At 41.6% G+C, this 22,413-nt stretch overlaps 1 protein-coding gene across 2 annotated transcripts; it reads right to left on the bottom strand.

Moving 5' to 3' along the window:
* Window positions 1-2,827: 2,827 nt before the first annotated feature.
* On the bottom strand, window positions 2,828-16,497 carry lrrn1 (leucine rich repeat neuronal 1). 2 transcript variants are annotated; one of them, XM_084927578.1, is made up of 2 exons: window positions 15,993-16,497; window positions 2,828-5,970 (listed from the first exon to the last, which is right to left on the bottom strand). In XM_084927578.1, the coding sequence occupies exon 2, from the start codon at window positions 5,821-5,823 to the stop codon at window positions 3,670-3,672; it is 2,154 nt and encodes a 717-aa protein (XP_084783704.1). In that variant the 5' UTR covers window positions 5,824-5,970; window positions 15,993-16,497; the 3' UTR covers window positions 2,828-3,669. The 2 variants fall into 2 exon arrangements, with proteins under 2 accessions (XP_084783704.1, XP_084783705.1); XM_084927579.1 differs by lacking the exon at window positions 15,993-16,497 and adding an exon at window positions 15,261-15,407.
* Window positions 16,498-22,413: the final 5,916 nt, after the last annotated feature.

Genomic DNA, 22,413 nt, shown 5'->3' with positions numbered 1-22,413 from the left:
ATCCTGCCTCAGCTCTCCTAAATTCACTGCCATTAGCGTCTCTCCAGTGTTCTGTCGTAATAAGGGATAAAAGATGTGTTTTTGTTAATTTGTTTAGCTTCATTCTATCAGCTGGATAGCATTGTTCGCCATATACAATCTAGGTAAGGAGCACTTTACTGGTAGTGAAAATTTCATGTCTGAGAGTTTGGGGATAGCAGTAAAAAACCCTCACAGGTGCTGTCTCTGCAGGAGAGCCACTCACTTTCCAGAGGAGGTGTGAAGTCACACCCAAAATCTCCCCAGAACGCTGAAAATGTCCAACATGGAGCCATGGTGGTTATGTATGCCTGTGAGCTCATCACTTTGTTCAAATACAGGCAGAGAGAAGCCTGGGTTGTGAGAACTCTTACTGCACTTATCTTAAGGGCTCTCAATATATGCTAGTACTTTGCTTTCAACAGTGGCCTTTGTTGGGGTTAAACTTGGTCATTACTGGATGATGCCAACATATCTAATTTGCCAGGTGAGCAGGAGTCATGTAGAGTGGCGATTTCTATTTAGCATAAGATTTCACATAAGAAAAAAATATGTCTTCAGTTGTAAGTCTATGTATCCCCAATGCCATCATTTCTCACAGCTAGTATATGCTGTGAAATATGTTCAACATTTTCCAAACACATTGGTTAGTAGACATCAAAAATGGTGTTTCTTCTCATCTTGAATGTGAAATCACAGTGTCTGTAAATGTCTAACAAAAGCTAAGCTCACTTCTGTGCATTGCTTTAAGATAGACCCATTTACGATACTTGACGTAATATGGAAAATAAATTAGACAAAACCTCTTCAAGCAAAGAAACAGAGATCATCCAATGGCCCCCAACAGAATTAGAACCTGCACAAATATTTGCACACTGACATTGTGGTTCTCATACAGTATTCATCCACTTCAGCTGGAGTTTTACACCGTTCACCTCGAGTGTAACAAAAGAAAAAGGAAGCCATAGACTCCCCCGTGTCATTTTGCTTCACCTTCAGCGCAAAGACTGAGCTTCTCTCGCTCCGCACCTTTGAAAGCGTACATGATGTTTTAGTGGTTTCCCACCTGCAGGGTGTTGACCTTGTCAGTGGTATTTCAGGCTCCGGGGACTTCTCTCACTTGGCTGCCAGAGCTTGCAGGTGGATGAAGGGAGGAGTTGTCATGGAAACCGGCCACTGGGATGGGACACGGTGCAGGCTCCGCCGCACGCTTTGAAAAGCTTTCATTGATAGCTGTCCCAATGAGCTGATTTCCGGTCTGTTACTAGGCTACCCGCTGAGTCTGTATAAAGGCTCGCCCATTTCCTGCAGATTAAAGGACTGCAGCGGATGTTTCAAAGTAGCACTTTCAATGCTCAGGTTTTACAAATGCCCGACCACTCCTGAGGTGTCTTCTTCTTGCAGCATGAACAACATTCCTGATATTTCCTTGCACAATCTATAATGATTGTGTAAGTGTCCTGTGAGTTTCTGCCCAGACTGTTTTGTTGTGAATAGTATCACATCCTGTTGAATCATTACACCTGCTATTTAGCATTCACACAACATCACATCTTTTCTAATAAAGACAACTTACCAAACTGTGACTGTTTTCCCTGCTATTAAATCAACGCAGAATCCTTCAACTCTATACCGTTGTTAAAGCAGCGATATCTGTTCATTGAAAACTATAATTGATGACAGAGAAACAGCTGCTACACATAAAGTAATGAATGGCTGATGAACTGTCCATTGTTTTTCCCCCTGCAGCGTAGGAGATTTGTCTCCATTGCAGCAATAATTGAGGCGAAAAGGGGCGGAGAGAGCACGCAGGAGAATGAACACGTTGTCAGGGGAGACTAAACGGAGATCGTCTGATTGCACCACAAGGCCCAGAGCTGTCAGTCAACATCAGAAACAAACAGAGCTTCAGGACTCCCACCGGAGAGACACTTTTTCTAGACACAGAGCCATCGCATTTCGGATTTTCATTGCGATGTAGTTCTGGACCTCGCTAGGACAGTGCTGGGCTGCACATTACTCAACATGAATTTCTCTGTGTTTTGTTTTGTTTTTTGCAGAAAGGGCACTGTATAATTTTACTGACGGAGAAGCAGAGATGATGCTAATAATATTCCAGCGAATGAAAATCCAACATGGCACACTGATTAATAATTTTCAGCCTGAGAAATGATGTATAATTTATGAAGCACAACATGCAAAATGAGAATATGAGACAGTTGGGTAATTATTAGAACGGTTGCCTGGTGGAAAACAGTGCTGCAGCCTTTACTGTAATTGTTGATCATCCACAATCCTCATTTCCTTTGGTTTGTCTCGATTATGTTATACTTCCTGGGGTGTTTTCTTTCTATTATGGACTTGGGAATGCTATGGCAACAAAAACATCCACTGTCTTGGGTTTGATTGACTAAATTCTTGGTTTTTCAAGTTACTGTACCTACTCCAAGGCATATTGTGCAGTAATTATAGTCTTCTGAGAGAAGAATTTAAATTGTTCTATGATGCTTTGCAGAAAGAAACTGCTATCTTCAATTTTCTTTCCATCAACACTTAGACCACAGCCCAAGTCTAAGTGTTGACAGACTTGGGTTACAGCCTAACACCTACAGCTATTCTCATCATACTGATATTAATAAAACCCAACATAGGAGATTAATAGATGATGAGTTTTCCCCTTTAAGAACAATTTCGGCTGTTAAACCTTTGCTTCGGTCTGTCATTCATCGATTAATCGATGGCTGCATGCACCACACAATGGTAAATGAATGGTATTGCAATAAAAAAAAAAAGACACTTGGTGTTGAAATCATGGTTTAGAAAATGTGAGGAAAAAAGATTTTATTTAACTTGTTCCTCAACGAACAACATGTTGGTGTGTGTAAACCACAACAAAACCAGTGACTGTAGACATATTATAGCAAAATAAGAAACAAAGTATTTAAGAAAGTTAAAAAGCCTTACATCTATTTACCTAGTTTATAACATTCATATTTCTATTGCTGGCTTACAGCAGTGGCTCTGCAAACTTAAACTCTAAATTAAACATATGGTTATTTTAACGGACAAAAAGAAACTTAAATCATAGCTGATTCAACGTTACGGAAGAATTTCTAACATTATTCAATAGACAGTATATCAAGTCTAAACATACTTTGTCAGCTTATATTTGAGTTGATAGACAAATTAGTATATATATATATATTTCAGTGCACAACAGTCAACGGTGAAACTGTTTTACAAGAGAAAGAAAGATTACAGTCTCTAACAGTTTTGCCAGAGAAACGAATCAAAAACATCTTGGATTTCAGTCTTTTTTTCCTTTGCTCACGCGTACCGAATCCGTGACGATGCTCATGCTGTGTTCATCAAAACGAGTACTAAAAGTAAAGCACAGTGACTACTAAGTCCAGGAAGCTAAACAAAGCTGCCGTGTTGTGTGTCAAACTGGGCAAAAAGGCAGTATCCTAAACTAGAGATTTGAAAATGGCGGTTCATCGCCCGCTTCAGTCTGAGAGAACAAAAAATAAATAAATCAAGAAACAAGAAAAGGAAAAGGAAAAAAAAAAAAATGCTCAGTTCACTTTTACACAAAGAAGCAAATATGTATATTTGTGCTCCTAAAACAGTGTCCCACTTGCAAAGCTGCTCTCACCACATGTAATAACTGCGTGTGGTGTCCACCTGGCTGGGTTTGGTCTCAGAAGAACCCTCTTTGTCCTTCTCACTGTCTGCCTCCCAAAGATTGATAAGGGGGGGGTACAGCTCATTTAGTGGTATTGATGAGGTTTTCTGCATATACTTTTTCAGGGAATGGTGATAGTTTTTCCTCTTCCACCTCTTGGCAATGTAGACACCCAGGGAGGCCAGGCTGATGACTGCAAACATTGATCCCATGACTGCTGCAAGAGCAGTGTTGGTCCCTTGATCCGACATTTCAACGGCGAAGGTAGCCTGCTTTGTCGTCACATTAACGCATGACTTTTGCATTTGCTGGTGGATGTTTGAGACAGTGAGGCACACCTCATACTCCGTTGCTGGCTGTAAATGTGTCAGGTTGTATTCATGAACATCCACGGGTACTCTGGCAGTGTAAGTAATATGTGGGTTGTCTATTTTCATGGTTGCAGATGACCACTTGAGGTTAGAGGTCATTACATTGGAGTTTATTTTCCAGGCAACGAGAATTGAGTGAGATTCGGTCTGTTTGACATTGATCTTCATAAGCTGCGTGCTGTCTAACAGGGTGCCGTTCACCCTTATGGCAGTCACTCTAGTGTCAGCTCCCTCTGAGTTTTCAGCCACACAGGTATATCTGCCAGAGTCTTCTACTTGGATGTGAGAAATTCTCAGTGTACCTTCACTACTGAGGCTGTACTTGTCAGATATGGTGTCGATGGATATCTTGTTTCCCATGGGCGTCACCCAGTAGATTTCAGGCTCTGGCTGGGACATGGCTCTGCAGTCCAAGTCCACGGTCACTCCAATGTCCAAATTTTGGTGGCTGGGGAAGGTATCGTGAGAAATCATGGGCAAGCACTGGTTTGCTAAGTTATTCTGCAAAACTTCACGCACATGCATACCCCTGAACTCTGTTGGCATGGCACAAAACATGGAAAGAGGTTCCATAAAGCGGACTGTTGTTTTGTTGGAGCTCATCCACTGGATGACACAGTCACAGCGCAGAGGGTTGCTATGGATGCTGATCTCTCGTAAGTTGGGCAGTGAGTCCACTGTGGACTGATAGAGGGCATTCAGAGCATTATTGTTCAGCATAAGGCTCTCCAAAGCTGGAACATCACGAAACGCCTGGCGGTGGATGTAAGAGAATTTAGGGTTGTTTGTAGCCTCCAACTTAGTGAGTTCAGGAAGATTATCCAAAGCATAACGGTCAATTGAAACTAGCTCTCCCATGTTGTTTATACCAAGCTCCTTCAGTCTCAGCATGTTCTTGAAATCTCCTTCTTGGATCTTGTGCACTGGGTTTTTGTTCAAATCCAAGAACTTAAGGTTAGGTAGTTTCTGAAGTGCTCTCTGAGGAACTCGGACAAGCTTGTTATCATAGAACGAGAGACTCTCAAGATTGTCAAGTCCTACTAAAGCATTTCCAGGAATGTCTGTCAAATCCATTCCAGCCAATACCAGGCTTCTCAGGTTGCCCAGTGGTTTGAAATTAAAGTCCATTATTCCAACAACAGGATTCTCCCCAATCATTAGGATCTCTAGATTGGGTGTAGATTCAAACCACTGGCTGTTGATGGTCTTGAGTTTGTTGGAGTTGAGATGAAGCCTGAGCAGATTATGGAGCCCAGAGAAGGCATTGGCAGAGATCGTGTTGATCTGATTATGGTTGATGTAGAGTTCCTGCAGGTTGCTGAGATCCTGCAGGCAGTAATCGGGCATTTCAGTGATCTGGTTCTCCTCCAGGTGAAGTGTGGTGAGCTGGGACATATTGGTAAGACCAACATCTCGAATGCTACTGAAATTGTTCTGGGATAGGTCCAACTCAGTTAGGTTAAACAGCTGCTCTAGCTCCTCACTGGTCCTGGCAATATAGTTGCTCTGTAAGAGGAGAACCTGAGTGTCACTGGAAAGATTTCCTGGAATGCGTGTCAAACGAAGATCATTGCAGTCTACTGTGATGGCTTCTCTGTATGTGGACTGGGGGGTAAACCAGGGTCGGATCTCACACACGCACAGCTGGGGGCACTCATTGCTCTGGACAAAAGATAACCCTGCTGATACCAGGATCAGGCCAATAAACACCTGGCCCAGAAAAAGGCAGTCTAACCTCCATCTAGCCATGATGGAGAGGGACAGCAGGTGGGTCCAATGACTTGGGAAAACGGTGTGTTACAGTCATCAACCAGACTTTCCACAGATTATGTCCTTAAGTCCATGAAATCAAATGCTCAGGAAATTCACAGCAGGATCTTTGAGTTCCAGGATAACCTGAAAAGAAGAAGAAAACATGTATGTCATTATACTGAAAATAATCTCCATCTCATTTTTAGAATATAAAGGGTTGATCGTTTTTAACTAGCTTGTTATCTTGGCCCTAAGATTTGAAAAGACAATACCAGTACCGGTTTGTTGTCCAGACTGAAACAGCAACTATTTCCATATCCAGACACTGGTGCTAATTCAAGCTTTACAAATATCTTTGTTGCCCCGAAAATGGATCTTAGGGTGTATCCCCACTATGGGTACTGTGTCCGAGCACCTCTGATCTTTGTACTGCACTCCAGAGTTGTTGGCCCAGATGATGTTCAGTTGGACTTGAGCATAGTATACACGTAGTGTGATTACTGAGCAACCAAACACAGAACCTAAATCCTTCCTCAATGACAGCTGCCCTTGTAAAAATGAAGTAATTAACAAATCTATAAGGCATGTGAGAGGACAGTGTGTCACTGCTTCCAAATATGGACTCAATTAAGCCATAAAATGTTAAAAGAAAATCAGAAACTTCCTTAAGCTCTGCAAGAGCACTTCTCAAAAGCGTGAATGTGCGTGGGAGAGAATGGGTTGAAATGCTGAGACAACGTGAAGTGTGCTCAGGCCAGAATCATTAGGTGCAGTGTGAGCACAGACCAGTGCTCCCCCTGATGGGAGAGGGGGTAGCAATTGTGCTTGGGCAAGGTACAGGTGCAACTGAGACCAGCCTAGTATATCCTTAATGACTTTTGTGCCTCTCTGACTGTTCTTTTTGTATATCTCACTCACTATTGGATGAAACATGATACAGAAATTGATGTTAAAACTTAAGTGAGCCTATATTATAACATGGTACATGGTAAAGATTATACCCACTAAAGATCAGTATTGTTGCTGCTGTGGGCATGTTAGTATGCTGATATTAGCATTTAGGTCAAAGCGCTACTGTGTCACAGTACACCTCACAGTTACCCCGACATGGATGTATCCTCTGCTTAATCTTGTTATCTGTAGGAATTAATGAAATATCAAAAATCGTTAATGTCTCTCGTAAATGCAGCAATTACACAAGACAGAAGATTAAGTAAGAACAACTGCCTCTCCACTATCCTTGTGAGACTTGTCGTTATGTGCAGCATCAACAGTTTTGAGAAAATGCAATTTCAGCTCATTACAATGCATGCACAAAACACTGCTCTGAACTACTTGGAAACAGTTCATATTCCATCAAGGGCTTTCATCTCTCCAACAGGCCCATAAGGACTCGATCATTAGCTTCTCCGAACATCATTACACCCTGTGAGATATTGGTACATGCCAAGCCTCAAAGAAAACAAAAAAAAAGATGCACTGCTTAATTTTTAATGCAGTGTCTTCAGCATTCAGAATTTGGGGCAAACATGAAAAAAGATTTCAGCAAGCCTAGGATTTTTTTTTTTTCCACAAATAGCTGAATATAGAATGAAGAATGTCAAAAGTTTATTTGTTCAGCTCTAACAAGGCTTAAGACTACAAATTCAAGGAGTGGGTTGTTAGTTGTGAGAAGAAGAGAAACCTTGATCTGGCCATGCAGTCACTTTGTTTAAGGAGTAGGAGCTTTAAGTGGTGTGATGGGCATCTGCTAGCCCATATGGCAGTAACACCTACTTCACGGAGTTGGAAGATGGAGCATTAAATCTGGCAGCTTTTACTTGAAAGCACTGCCACGTTTTAGACCCCTCACTGTGTATGACAGCAAGTGAAATACAGTCATTACATTTTTCTCTAGGACTGATAATGCTGACTTTGGTGTGGACTTCAATATTGTAGCTACCGTACAGAAACTTTACTCTGACTCCTTGACTTTTCCACTGGATGAATTCGGATTATGTTGGTGATGCTCCAGGCAGTTCTTTTAGTGCACCCACGGTTGCTGTTTTGAGTGAATCTCAATAATCATTGGATGCACTGCCAATAAAATATATCTAACTTGCCCTTTTGCCTCTGGAGATGAAATGTAAGATTTTTTGTGGAGCCAAAACTTTTTAAAATCCAATGTGGTTTTTTATTCATTTATTTGTCGAGTATTTTCTCTCAAAATCTGATTCAAAGGTAAAGAAATTCCCATCAGCTTCAGCTGTGCTTACTGCCTGTTAGCAAATGCTAACATACTTAAAAGCTAAACTAAGATATGGGAAGGCTTACCAATATGATAGCTATGATAATACTACATTATCATTGTCTCTGTTATTAATGTAAGCACATTAACTTTAGCACTTGGCTCAAAGCGATGCTGCGCAGCTTTACATTCAACAGCCTTTCTTCTATTTTCGATTTGTTTACATCTTTACAGCACACATGCATTTCTCCCACTTAATAACTATTGTCACTGCTGTATCTTTACTAATGCTAATTAGTAATATTAGGTTGTCCTCAGTGGTTTTTCAGTAAACCACAGAGACACTTAAGCTATCCCCTAAGTTAATTAGGTCTATTTAGGACTCCACCCACCCAGTGTAGAGCCACACAGCAGCCTTCACAATGGTTCCACCTTCTTTGTGGTCAACACCAGCTTAAGAAGATACCGCTTAAGAGGCTTTCGAGCAAGAAAGCTGAGTAATACATCTGAATGCAAACTGCCTGGCAACAGCACCAAGGAGACAGCAACGCGACTCTGTTCCGCCTATACCAGGGATTCCCCTTGGACAGGGCGGAGCATTGGTGAGACAGATCTTGTTTTTAAGCTAAAGGCTGGTATTTTGTGACGATTGCTGCGTACGCAGTCGGGGTTTGGCAGATGGAGATGATGAAGTGCAGATTAGCTGGGTGTAGTGTACTGGAATCAGACCCAGAGGAGAGAAACGGGTCACTTGGCACTTTAATTAATAGCAGCACATCAGTGGAATCTAAGACTGGAGAGCGCGAGAGCAGCGTTAATGCACGGATAATCTCGTTACAGAAAGAATTGTTTAAGTGCTTGTTTGTCACTTGGTCAATGACTAAATGTTCTGTTGTTATACAGTATTTAAAATGATTTAGCTGAGTTCATGGGAATATCTTCAGAAACATGGATAAAGATGATGACAGTATATGTAAACTTTTTAAACTTGTTCTGTAAATATTGAAATTATTTTGCATAAAAGAGCACAATTAATGATAAAGATCCATTCTGACACTGTTAGATCAGTGTCATCCTAATGAAATGACGTGTTTCAAAGCAGTGTTTAAATTCATATCCATGACATACAACATGTTTAAAATATGCCACACATCACCATTATAAGGCAGATGTAGGAATATATTATTGTCTGCCCTCCTGTATTTAACACCAATGGGGTTAATCTTAGATTCTCGCCGCCTGCTGAATGCTGACAACTTTGTCAGCTTTTTCCTCTTTATACAATGTAAGATTAAGAAGTTTCTTATCCCTTTTGGTACTGTACATAAAACACAACTCATACTTTAAATGCTGTTTTGATATATCTACAACCACGTAAAAGGTGAAAATTACATAAATATCAGAATCCTGATTTTTTTTTCAAACACAGGGTGAAAGATGTCTGGGGCCAAAACTGATAAAGGTTGCACAAGTCAATTGTGAGCACAAATACACAGGAAAGCTTAAAGAACCCCGGAGGTGGAGGAAAAATCAACAACACAACAGCAAAGGCAGGAAAGAGGAAAAAAACAGGTTTTAACCACAGGTACCTCTGAACCTGTGAATGGGACACTTGAACCAAAAGCCACAGCTTGAGATTTCAGCTCTGTCACCTCAGACATTAATAGCAGTTTGTTATGAAGTGTTTTGTGTCACCTTCTCGTCACACCGATGGGTAGGTGTTTTAACATCACAGCTCACAGAAATGCATCGGTAACCTGAACTGCAAAACTTCTCAACTCTTCGACAGACACACATTTATTTTTCATTAGTCTGCTTGACTCTTTTTCATTTCAGCTCTCATGACTACCTTTACTGTATAATTACACATTTTACCCACACAGGCACACTTCAGATAGGTTTCAATGCAATGACTGCAAAAAAGAAAAAAAAAAGATCAGTTTCACAATTCCTTCCACAGGAAACTGAATGATTTTCTCTGCCACCTTCATCATTAGTGGGTTAAGTCTATTAATACAATATCTACGCAGTTAGCAAAGTGATCTTATGGTAATCACAGCAGCCCTTAGAGTGAAGCCAGATGCACCTATTAACGCTAATGGGGGATTGTGGCTTGCTTTCTAAATTTCAGATCTTGGCAGTGTCCTTTAATGATTCATTTCCTGGGATTTGACAAAATGCATTAAGCTCATCTCGTGGTAGGGCAGAACTTTTTCATAGTGCCAAAAGAAATTAACTTAATTACCCCGGGTGGGCACAAACGGACACCTGTGAAAACAGCTGCACATTATCTATGGAAGACTTGATTTCTGCTGTGCAATGCTCTGGTGAGACACATCACAAAGACAAGACATTATTAAGATGAAATTTAGGCATTTGTTGGTTATTTAAGCTGTGTCTAATGCAAAGCACATCCATCTTTTGCATCACAGTATCTCACGGTTACTCAGCTTCTTCCTTTCAAAAAGCGTGAGCTGACCCCGCCGTTTAGTTAGCCCTCAATCCACTGATACCTCAGTGGATACTCAAGCATCACAACAGGGCGCATAGCTCACATGTAGATTACATAGAATGTGAAAAGGAGGCTTTTATAACATTTGTTCAAATTGTTACATGCATAATTAAATTAATAAGTACACGCAGGTGCTAAATCATGTTTTTTTATAACTCTGTTTCCTCACCTTCCTGTCTTCTTTCCTGTCTTGTCACTTTTTAATAAAGGCAAAAGACAAAAATAAATCTGAAAAAAGAAAGAAAAAAACACTTACAGCTCGTTTTCACCAGCTGCACATGTGTGCTTCAATAAAAGCTCTCAAAGATTAAAGAAACATACAAAAGAAAAGCTGAAACCAACAGGCAATTTATTAATTTTTTGAAAAGGGATGAGGGGCAAAAGGAAAAAATTAAATACAAATGTGCACTTAATTTGTTTCATATGCTCTAACTGAAAAATATTTTAACGAATAATTTCCCCATTGTTATTATGATGGGTCCCATTTATTTGGCTAACTTCGAAGCTCATCCACTTAGCATGGATAGCGGCAGGTACAGAGTCTGTCAGTACAACCGAGTCTGTCATGCTGTAAAAGCAGATCCCGGTCAGTTTAGAAACTTTTGATGCAATACTGAGATTTCACACTCTAATGGGAACCGGGACACATGGCATTTACATCTGACCTCAAATATCCCTAAAAATATCACATTTGTCTGCAGGAACTGGTGAGCCACAGTCTATCTATTTACAGGTCATGACCTGGCTAATATCCTAATACTGTGTTTGATAATGACAGCATCCAGTTTCCCTGCATCAATATCTGTAGAACATGTCTGTGATGAGCACTTAATCGTGGTTCCTGTGTGTGCAGTGGAATATGTCATAAAGTACAGAAGGTCTCTCTGAAAACGTTCAAGCTTCTAAATTATGATGTCTGTCTGATTGTATTTTTTTTCCCTTAAATGTAACATCACCTGAGAGTAACATGCGAAATATGAAAAGGAGATTTAATAAACGGATAACAAGAGTTTTGCATTAGGGCTCTCTCGGGAGCCTGAAATAGAACTCTCCCTTCTGGTCCAGGTTCACCTTTTAAGTTTTACTTTATTAGTGTGCACGGATTAAAAAAACAAAACAAAACAAAAAAACAGATAAAACAGAAATGAGGAAAAACAAATTACAGGCGGAGCAGGTGAGATAAACAACCCCAGGGAGGCTATAAACACATCATGACACAAAGGGAACCAAAGTGAGGTGACAAAAACACTCCTGAATTAGATGAGAGAACCTGAGTGACGGGAAGCGATATGTTCTACAAATAACACAACAAGAGGTCGAAGTGAAAAATATAATCTACCTAAAATGTCAGTTAACGAAATAATGATAATTATATATTATAATAATATTGTATAATGTAATAATAATAATGGTTAAACCTTCCTCGGCGGCTCTTGCAATGTAAACTTTTTATTATTCTTATTCTTATTAGGATGATGAGGTCATCCGCACTTTTCGCTTGCCTTCCTTGCAGGGTCTCAAATAGCCGGTGTTACACGTTCATGTATTTTTGGAGAGTACTGTGACAAATTAGTCACCATGCTGGATTTCTGCCATATATTAACATATGAGCAAGTGTGAAGGCTCAAGTGGTTTCATAGCAGATGACTCACTTTAGGGTTTCCCTGGCTGGAAATGACAGGGCTACTTCATCACCAGGAATGTACGCATTATTTATTTTACAACAGCTTCATTTCTGCACTTCTTAAAATTGTTTCACCTTCAGCCAGAAAGCCCACGATTTCCAGTGTGTAGAAATCTGCATTTAGTGCATTTGATGCATACTGCAAGTCTGAATTACACAACAGTGTCTCGGAGGAACAACAGTGAGTGAGATCTTACAGTAAGCGGGACATGCAGACGTTGAAATGGCACAAAACAGGCGGTTTTAACTTGCCACTGATCCCCCCAAAAAAACCCCAGTACAGGATAAATTACCCAGACAAAAGCTGAAACGACTAAACAGTCAAATGAATAGTCAATCAAAAGAAAATTAACCAGAAACTGTCTCCAAAGTGATGATTTAAATCTTAGCTAACTGAATATATTTGGGTTTTGGAGTGTCTTCTGAAAATGGGATTATCAGCAATGTCACCTCTGAGGATGGAAAACGATAATTGCCACTTTTTAAACCAGCTTTTTCCCCTGACTTTTAAAACAGAAAAATAATAGGGAAGAAATTTTTAAAATAAAACGTCTCCATGGACCGAATTAAACTTGAGCCTGTTTATGGGCTTTTTAATAGCAAAGAGAATGACAGATATCAACTTTGAAGCAGTAAAGAGTGACAGTAAAGCAGCAAGGACATTAGTGCTGATAATTATTTTTAATGATGATCTTTGTTCAGTTACTGATGTCACTTTTGTCTACTTTTTTCTCACCTCTACATATGTATCTATTTATGGGAAGACTAAAAGCAATTCACCAATGACTGATGACCTGTTATAACTGGATGATGTTCCTATAAGCTACTGCTGCAGCAGCAATGTTTGTTAAAGATCTCAAAGTGCTGACTGAAAAAAGTACAAAAAGGACTGTACTTTTCATTTAATTTCCACAAAAGTCACAGTGACACACCTTCCTACAAATGTTCTAAATATCACCCGACAGGTGTATGAGAGAACAGTGCTGTTGGATCAGCTTTTAATCAGCCAAGTCCCTGGTACGAAGACTGTGTGATGTTGGATTGCTGCCTTCTGCATGCTCTAGCCTGGCAACTCCTGTCAACTTTGCCAAAACTACACACGCCTGTTGCGGGCTGCTTACTGCTGTGTTCTACATTTTATAAAGGAAATCAGTGGATAACATCAAAGCCCGACTGTCCTGAAAATTTCCAGGGTTTTTTGGGGGGGAGAAAAGAACTCTTTTTACCTTTTTCATACTTTGTTTTGTTAAAGCTTTTTTTTTTTTTGTCAGGTCCTCCTCTATGATCCTAAAGACTTCTTCTTCAACTGTGATCACACCAGATGCACAAATGTTTTATTAAACTCTTACATGTGGGAATACGTGCCATTTATCTGGTCAAAGAGGAAGTGATAAGAGCATAAATGATCAAAGCGTGCAAACATAAAATATGTTTTACAGTTACAAAGCTGATTAAAGGTGCGCACCATAAATTTTACACATGGACTTCAGTTTATGGACACAAAAAGCTTTACTTAGCTGGGGAAATGTGGCAAACAATATATTTTGTAACTCTGAAACATGCTTTTGAACACTTACATACACAAAAAAAATCCCTGATATCAAGCTACATTCTGGGAAAAGCAGGATGCTGTGGTTTAAGCGCTGATTCACATGAAACTGAGACTGAAGGTCAACAGAAGAGTCATTTTCTGCCATCATTTTTTACACCAATTCCCTTAACTGCACTGGGTGCAAGGCAGATATTCTAGTAAATACAACCTTTTATGCTTTTGTTAATTTTACAGAAGCTCTCCAGCAAAGCTATTTTAGAATTTGGAAAGCAATCCCAGAGCTTCCTGCTATAACGATCCTACTTTCACCAAGCTGGCAAATCTGCCTAGTTAAAAGCTTAAACTGCACCTGTGACACCTAACCTGCAGCACTTGGAGTTAAATTATTTCAAAAGATGATGTTAGGTGAATGACAGTTAAGTGTGTTATGTAAGCAAATAGACTCTTTCCTGTCAAGCCCCTGACGGGTCGGAGAGGAGTGCTGGAAGAAAAGGAACAACAACAGGACGAAATAAGTTTAAAAAAAGAAAGAGAGACACTGAAGACCAAAAACAGCTGTCGCAGATAGTTTTCACTGTGATTAGCACTCAGTTTCCATTCACTCCAAACAACTTCTTTTATCACTCGTCTGTTCTCCACACTGGGACTTTAATAACACACTACCACCTAGCACTTAAGCCCTCCCACCATACCATGCACGCAGCCTGTATACTAATGTCTTTACCAAAGTGTCTGTGGAAGACAAAGCTTCAACGCTTCAGCCCTTCTTACAGGAATAATAGTGAGTAACCCAGCTCCCTCCTCTCCACCCTGATTTATACCCTCGGGACCTAACTGTCGGTGGTGGTGGTGGTGGTGGTGGGGGGCCTTTAACCTCCCTCCCATGAGTTCTGATGTCTCCTAAAAACCCTACACAGAGATAGATGTAGAGAAAGACACCTGCAACATATGCACAGTAGGAGACAGTGTGTGTGTGTGTGTGTGTGTGTGTGTGTGTGTGTGTGTGTGTGTGTGTGTGAAAGAGAGAGAGAGAGAGAAAGAGAGCCTGGTGGTGTGTGCACACTTTGTCCATGTGAGACCAGATGCTCCCTTGGCATGAAAAAGAAAATCAATCAGGTGATCCTGCCTCATCCAGCTCACTCGGTTGTGATGAACGATTTGACCTTCTGTTTGCTTTGCAAATCTGAGTGAAAGAATCAACTGAAGAAGGCCAAGCGAATGTCCAACCTTTAAACACTATTAACTCTACTAAAAAAAAACTGCACAGAGAAGCCTCTAATGTTAAATTGCTGAGGCGGCACTTTAATTTGACCCATAGCTCTCTGCGAGGAAACACGACTCTGGGCGCTTTGGGTTCGGGAAGAGGCCATAGACAGCAGAAATATAAATAATAATAAAAATAAAGAAAAAGTGAGGCGATTACGCAAGACTCCACGCATTAAAACACTCAAAAACAAACCTGAACTCTCTACAGCGAACCCCACGTCTGCCTGAAGTTTCGTTGAGTGATGCAAGGCAGCGGCAGCAGTCTCCCGTCACAAAAGCGCAACAGCTGCAGCGACACAAGCAGCGTTTGTGAGCCACAATGGACCCCCCGCTAATTCAACCCCATTCTCAGCACAGCATCTTTCGCAGTGGGCCCCCTCCCCTCCCTCATAAGGAGACTCTGGCGACTATTTTTTTTTCTCGCTTAAACCGGAGGGATCGAGACATCTGCCGACACACTTTAACATTAATATGCAAATCACATCCACGCGCAGCGCCGAGCACGCCGCACGTAGCCCCCGCTGGCACGGCAAGTGCCGCAACGAGATCAAAGTTTGTTTTCGGTGGAATAAGATTCGAGGCGTAATAAGAGTCGAAACGTGTCGTGCACTGTAAGGTTAAACGCTCTCACGTGTGTTCAGAGAAGACTGCAAACCTGAACTGATGGGCTGAAACCAGACTGCATGCATACAAAAATGCCCTTGAGTGCGTCTGCATCCTAAATATACCCAAACTCGTTGCGTGTCTCTTGCAGGGGGAGACGGATATCCACACTCTGTGAATCACTACACACATCAAACATCACTAATCTCTTTCTGGCATCTTCGTTTTCATTTCTTTCTTATAGAAATTGCAGTTCATGAGAGGAAACTAACGCGATAAAGCAGAGGGAACCTCTCCTTCCCCTCCTCCTGTCGGGTCTCACCTTGTTGGCATTCCAGTCTGATGTTCCCGAGCGCACGGGGTCCTTTATCCAGACACACGCGTCAGCACACAACAATAAACGCCACCGGTGCCAAGTGAACGGGGCTCATCAAACAGCGTCCTAACACATATTCTGGTATCCCGGTGGGTGCAGCTGGCGGCTGTTTACAGCGATTTGTCGCTCCGAGTATCCGATCAGTCCCAGGGCGCCTCGGAGAGAGGCATGGTGTGGTCTGCACAGAGATCTTGAACCTGCTGCAACCCGCCACCGACTGCGTTGTCGCTCCGATATTCCTCCGCTCTGCCACAACCACTATCACCACCGCCACAGCCTGCACCTCCTCCTCCTACGGATGGGAGAAGAAAAATTATAAAAACACCTGGCGCTGTCCAGACCGCTCAGCTGATTACCCAGCAGGCTATTGGCTGAGAGCGCCTGTCTGTCACCGCCGGCCAAAGCAAAGCAGAGCACCATCTGCTCCGGGCTTGTGATGAGAACAAAGGCAGGAGAGGGCGGCGGGGTGGCGGAGCATGGGGCGTGGGGCATGGGGGGAGGATGTGTGTGGGTTGGGGGTTTGGGGGTGAAGTGGGGAACCTACAACTTCCCCTTTTAGCCTCCTTTAGATGCAAACCTCGAAGACAATATAATGTGTTACTGGACACGGGAGAATTCTTTGGATTATTATTATTATTATTATTATTATTATTATTATTATGTTCTAAATCCGAACATCGACTCCTGAGTTGAATGTTCGATTCTAAAAAGGATTCTAAAGTTCCTAAAATAAGTTATGATACAGATATTAATGAAAACTCAGGAATATTTCAATTTTAGTGGATGGAAGAAATTAAGACGAGAGCCTTGTCATCATGAAAAATGTCGTCGTGGCTTGCAAAACATACTGTAAAACATACTGTGATATAGACAAACAGTGCTGATAAAACTATTTTTGTTCATTCTGAGATAGTAAGATGGCTATGAAAGAGTTCCACGAAGAATAAGCAAATTGGGCAATCCATGATACCATAAAAAAAACCTAAACAACTAAACAATGAAGCACACATGATGCCAACTGGTTTGCTTTAACCTCACTATAATCTGCACTACTCTCTTGGCACAAGTGGACGTCATACAGGCTTGGTTATAGGGAGGTAGTAACCCAAATGCAATGGATGTTTCCATTGTTACAATCATGTATCAATTATATATAACCCACTATCCCTTCATTAAAACAAAAAACAAAACAAAACAAGTTTTTGTGGATGAAATGCATGATCGTAAGAAAAAGGAATGGTCCAATAGTTTCAGTCAGGAGCACATACCAGCACTGAAAGTCACTCATGGTCTTTTTCTGGCTTTAGAGATGAACCTGTCTTTGTAATTGTCCTGTCATTGGTGCATTTAACACAGCTGATAATAGCATCTTATTACAGCCACCGGACCCTGTAGTATTCTTAGCATCAAAGGTTTTGGTCATAGTTATCAGGTAGATAACTTGTTCAGAAGCAGATGGGTCTGCTTCTCTTGCTTGCTTTGACAGTACTTTGCCAGTTTTCCCTTTCAGACTCTTAACTATAATAATGTTGACACTTGCTCTTCTTCCAAGCTTTCCACACCTCCATTAAGAGAATTCTATAAGACAATCAGTTCCAGCCAGTGCTCTAAAAGTACAAGATAAGAGAAAACTGAAAACAAAATCACCAAATATCACCACACTGGCACCATGCTCTTCTTTAACAATTACCGGTCACTGGGGCCTGCAATATTCCAAACCGACCCTACATCACCCATGTGAAATAATGACATCGAGAACACACAGGAAGAATGTGCAAAGGGCAGGAGTAATCTCATGCTGCGACCTTTAAATATAAATTTAGCTGGATGCAGAATCATTAAACTGGCTTGCAGGCTGGAAAGCACATCGGCTCCATTAGCATCTGTGCGACCGTGTATGATGAAGCATTAGCATTTCCAGAATCCATTTGCTCACGGTTCCAGCAAGACAAGGAGATTATGTAGCCAGCGTTACGCGCAGCAGCTCAGCATGCTGCTCCCGCTCCCTCTCAGGTCTGTTGTCACGTCTCAGAGTGCATGGCAACTGCATCAAAGAAAAAGAAACCCGTGAGAGATGTAAAGGGGTTGAAGAGGAGACCCTAAATGAAAAATGGTTACTTTCCACAAGGCTTCGTGCAGAGAGTGGTAACACCTCAAGTTTCCCTTACAGTGGGGCAAAAAAGTATTTAGTCAGCCACCGATTGTGCAAGTTCCCCCACCTAAAATGATGACAGAGGTCACTAATTTGCACCAGAGGTACACTTCAACTGTGAGAGACAGAATGTGAAAAAAAAAAAATCCATGAATCCACATGGTAGGATTTGTAAAGAATTTATTTGTAAATCAGGGTGGAAAATAAGTATTTGGTCAATAACAAAAATACAACTCAATACTTTGTAACATAACCTTTGTTGGCAATAACAGAGGTCAAACGTTTACTATAGGTCTTTACCAGGTTTGCACACACAGTAGCTGGTATTTTGGCCCATTCCTCCATGCAGATCTTCTCGAGAGCAGTGATGTTTTGGGGCTGTCGCCGAGCAACACGGACTTTCAACTCCCGCCACAGATTTTCTATGGGGTTGAGGTCTGGAGACTGGCTAGGCCACTCCAGGACTTTCAAATGCTTCTTACGGAGCCACTCCTTTGTTGCCCGGGCGGTGTGTTTTGGATCATTGTCATGTTGGAAGACCCAGCCTAGTTTCATCTTCAAAGTTCTCACTGATGGAAGGAGGTTTTGGCTCAAAATCTCACGATACATGGCCCCATTCATTCTGTCCTTAACACGGATCAGTCGTCGTGTCCCCTTGGCAGAAAAACAGCCCCATAGCATGATGTTTCCACCCCCATGCTTCACAGTAGGTATGGTGTTCTTGGGATGCAACTCAGTATTCTTCTTCCTCCAAACACGACGAGTTGAGTTTATACCAAAAAGTTCTACTTTGGTTTCATCTGACCACATGACATTCTCCCAATCCTCTGCTGTATCATCCATGTGCTCTCTGGCAAACTTCAGACGGGCCTGGACATGCACTGGCTTCAGCAGCGGAACACGTCTGGCACTGCGGGATTTGATTCCCTGCCGTTGTAGTGTGTTACTGATGGTGGCCTTTGTTACTGTGGTCCCAGCTCTCTGCAGGTCATTCACCAGGTCCCCCCGTGTGGTTCTGGGATCTTTGCTCACCGTTCTCATGATCATTTTGACCCCACGGGATGAGATCTTGCGTGGAGCCCCAGATCGAGGGAGATTATCAGTGGTCTTGTATGTCTTCCATTTTCTGATGATTGCTCCCACAGTTGATTTTTTCACACCAAGCTGCTTGCCTATTGTAGATTCACTCTTCCCATTCTGGTGCAGGTCTACAATACTTTTCCTGGTGTCCTTCGAAAGCTCTTTGGTCTTGGCCATGGCGGAGTTTGGAGTCTGACTGTTTGAGGCTGTGGACAGGTGTCTTTTATACAGATGATGAGTTCAAACAGGTGCCATTCATACAGGTAACGAGTGGGGGACAGAAAAGCTTCTTACAGAAGACGTTACAGGTCTGTGAGAGCCAGAGATTTTCCTTGTTTGAGGTGACCAAATACTTATTTTCCACCCTGATTTACGAATAAATTCTTTACAAATCCTACCATGTGGATTCATGGATTTTTTTTTCACATTCTGTCTCTCACAGTTGGAGTGTACCTCTGGTGCAAATTACTGACCTCTGTCATCATTTTAAGTGGGGGAACTTGCACAATCGGTGGCTGACTAAATACTTTTTTGCCCCACTGTAAATCCACCGCAACGGTGTCGCAATCTGCGATTAAATATGCCCTAAACATGTGCGGTCAAAGCACATTCCTAGCGATTGCTCGCTTTCACTAGTTGGAAAAGTCTTTGTTGGAAGGCTTCGAGCACTGTACTCTAAAATCAATTTGCTCCACGAGTGTCCTTCACTTTGAAGCGCCAACATCTTAATGCAGGGCTTCACACGAGAGAGCCGGGTGCCTGGGAGGCAAGTGCAAGCACTCATGCTAGGCACTAATTTTTACACTTATTCTAGATGTGACTTATGTGGCAATAACGGCAAGAAAACGTGAGATCTGTTCATACATTACACGACACATTAGCCAAATGCTAATTTCCAACAAGGTAGAAATCACATGAGCACAAAGCACATAAGGAGCTGCACAAGCACCTTGTTAGTTTGATTTTCAAAGCAGCTGTAGATGTCTACCAGGACTCATACTGTGCTGCAGGCTGAGCAGGAGCGTCTATCATCAAAGCCACCTTTGGTGACATGAAGAGAAAATTGGGAGGTAGATAGGCAGGCAGGAAGAAGAGGGCTTATCTGCAGGTCTATATGTCTTTTCTGGTCCTCATAGACAGATGGGTTGTGTTGCTGGACCTACACACTCCAAGTCGCTTAATGAAAGTGGAGGGAAATACAAGGATGTCTGCATATTGGATGCGCACAAGAAAAAGTGGGTTTTTGCTACTTTCTACTCTAAGGCGTCAGATCATCTGATTTAAGTTATCTTCATGAGTCAGGTCATTGCAGTCAAAGAAAACCTCTGCACTTCTAAAAGGCTCAATGTACTCCTCTACCATTTAAAATAAATATATAACTAAATAAATAAATAGTTGTTTAAACGTGTGTTAGGTCCTAAATGAAACCAGGACCTCCAAGTATCTACATATCAAAGTTTCTTTATTGAGCAGCAGTGACTTCAGTGCCACAGAGAGCTCACAGACAGTGACTCTCCAACAGTAGACTCACAATGAAATCCCTCACCTTTTTTTAAAATCATGGTTAATCCGATGAGTGCGTAGCCTTTGTTTATGTCTCTCTGTAAAGCTTCGGTTTGCATATGTAAAACAATGTGCTGAAAAATGTGACCACTGCAGCCTGGATTCCTCCCACATTGTGGCTTTTGGAAGCAAAAGTGCATTGTTTCCAAAAGCTATTAAAAACGCATTAATGAGAAATACTGTTGCACAGTGTGACACGTTCCTCCTCTGGCACAAACACAGTCATTCTAGTTTATTTTGAGTCAGTCCCGCATGCACCATCCTGCTCAATAGCTCTCCAAAGTTAAATATAAATGCCTCATTTCTTCCGCTTGATAAAAACGACACAGCTAGCTTCAAAAAATCAAAACAAAAACAGGACCGGCTTGTAAAGAATTTGATTTCCCTCTTATGGGCCAAGAGCCAAAGATGAGACAGATATACTGAAAGCACTGGCACGCTTAAAGTGACATGTTTGTCTGGATTTACCGTGACAAGAGAATAATTCACTCATTGGAAAATATTTCACTCTGCTTTCTTAAATTCATGCTAATCAGCTCTATCACATGCTGTTTCGTAGAATATTTGCATCCAGGCTACAGTACACAGACTCCAAGGCCTGCATCCTGGAAGTCCACCAAACACTGCTTCATCTTTTCTCACTCCTCCTCATGTTTGATCTGCTCCTCAAGTGCTCATATTACAACTCCAGAGTGCCAAAAAGTCCTCCTGCACTGGCCCAAGTTTTTAAGAAGCCTCGATACTGCACTTGTACCTAATGCACTCGACTCCATTAAGCCCCCAAAAGGTTGTGTTGGAATCCACACTTATATCATGACAGAGGTATGAAGGGTTCCAAGTGCAGCAGCTAAAAAACACATTCTGTCTGTGCCACATCTGTCTGTGCCACATCTGTCTGCGCTTATTTTTGTCTGTGGCCAGACACGTGTGAAAAAAACAGCTGGGACGCTGTGTAAAGTGCACTTCAAAATAATAGAATGATTATTATATTCAAAATAGAAAGTACATGATAGAAATAGTATAAAAACATATAGATGTCCATCACATTTCGCTATTATCCACAATCAAATCTCCACTTTGACATTGGCAGTTGTTTTTTTGTTTTGTTTTTGGATACCTCATGTTTTATGCCCTGGGAACTCTCTGCTTTTCCATATTAGCAATGTGACAGAGCGGTGAACTATCCTTCATTCTCACCAAATATATTGCATATAAAACTATGGAAGGGTAAGTGTGAGTAAATATCTCCCCAGAGCCTGCAGGTGGGCTGAGGGTCCTGGGCAGCAGCTGTGCTGGCATGTTAGAGGAAGAGATGAGAGGTTTTGTTGCTTAAATAGATCTCCAAATTGTGAACGTGTGTTTGCACATGACTTGAGGTGACTGAGGCATGTCACCTCTGTGTGATACACTTTACCTTGGGTTGATGGCCTGAACTAGTTGATGCTTCTGTTCATGCTTTTTTCCTTATTGTGTTTTTTTTTTTTACCACATCATGTCCTGCCTTCATGTCCTTGTCCCTCTTTTTGTATCATTTGTGCTCCTGGTCTGATTCCAGTAGTAACCTATTAAGAT

The sequence above is a fragment of the Perissodus microlepis genome, chromosome 5, assembly GCF_051167445.1.
Source record: "Perissodus microlepis isolate ML-2025 ecotype Zambia chromosome 5, ASM5116744v1, whole genome shotgun sequence".
NCBI lineage: Eukaryota > Metazoa > Chordata > Actinopteri > Cichliformes > Cichlidae > Perissodus > Perissodus microlepis.
This window is presented reverse-complemented; position numbering and strand designations above follow the sequence as displayed.

Bases quoted from the DNA above. Each gene is read 5' to 3' on its own strand.
- lrrn1 (XM_084927578.1), bottom strand. From the start codon at position 5,823: ATGGCTAGATGGAGGTTAGACTGCCTTTTTCTGGGCCAGGTGTTTATT.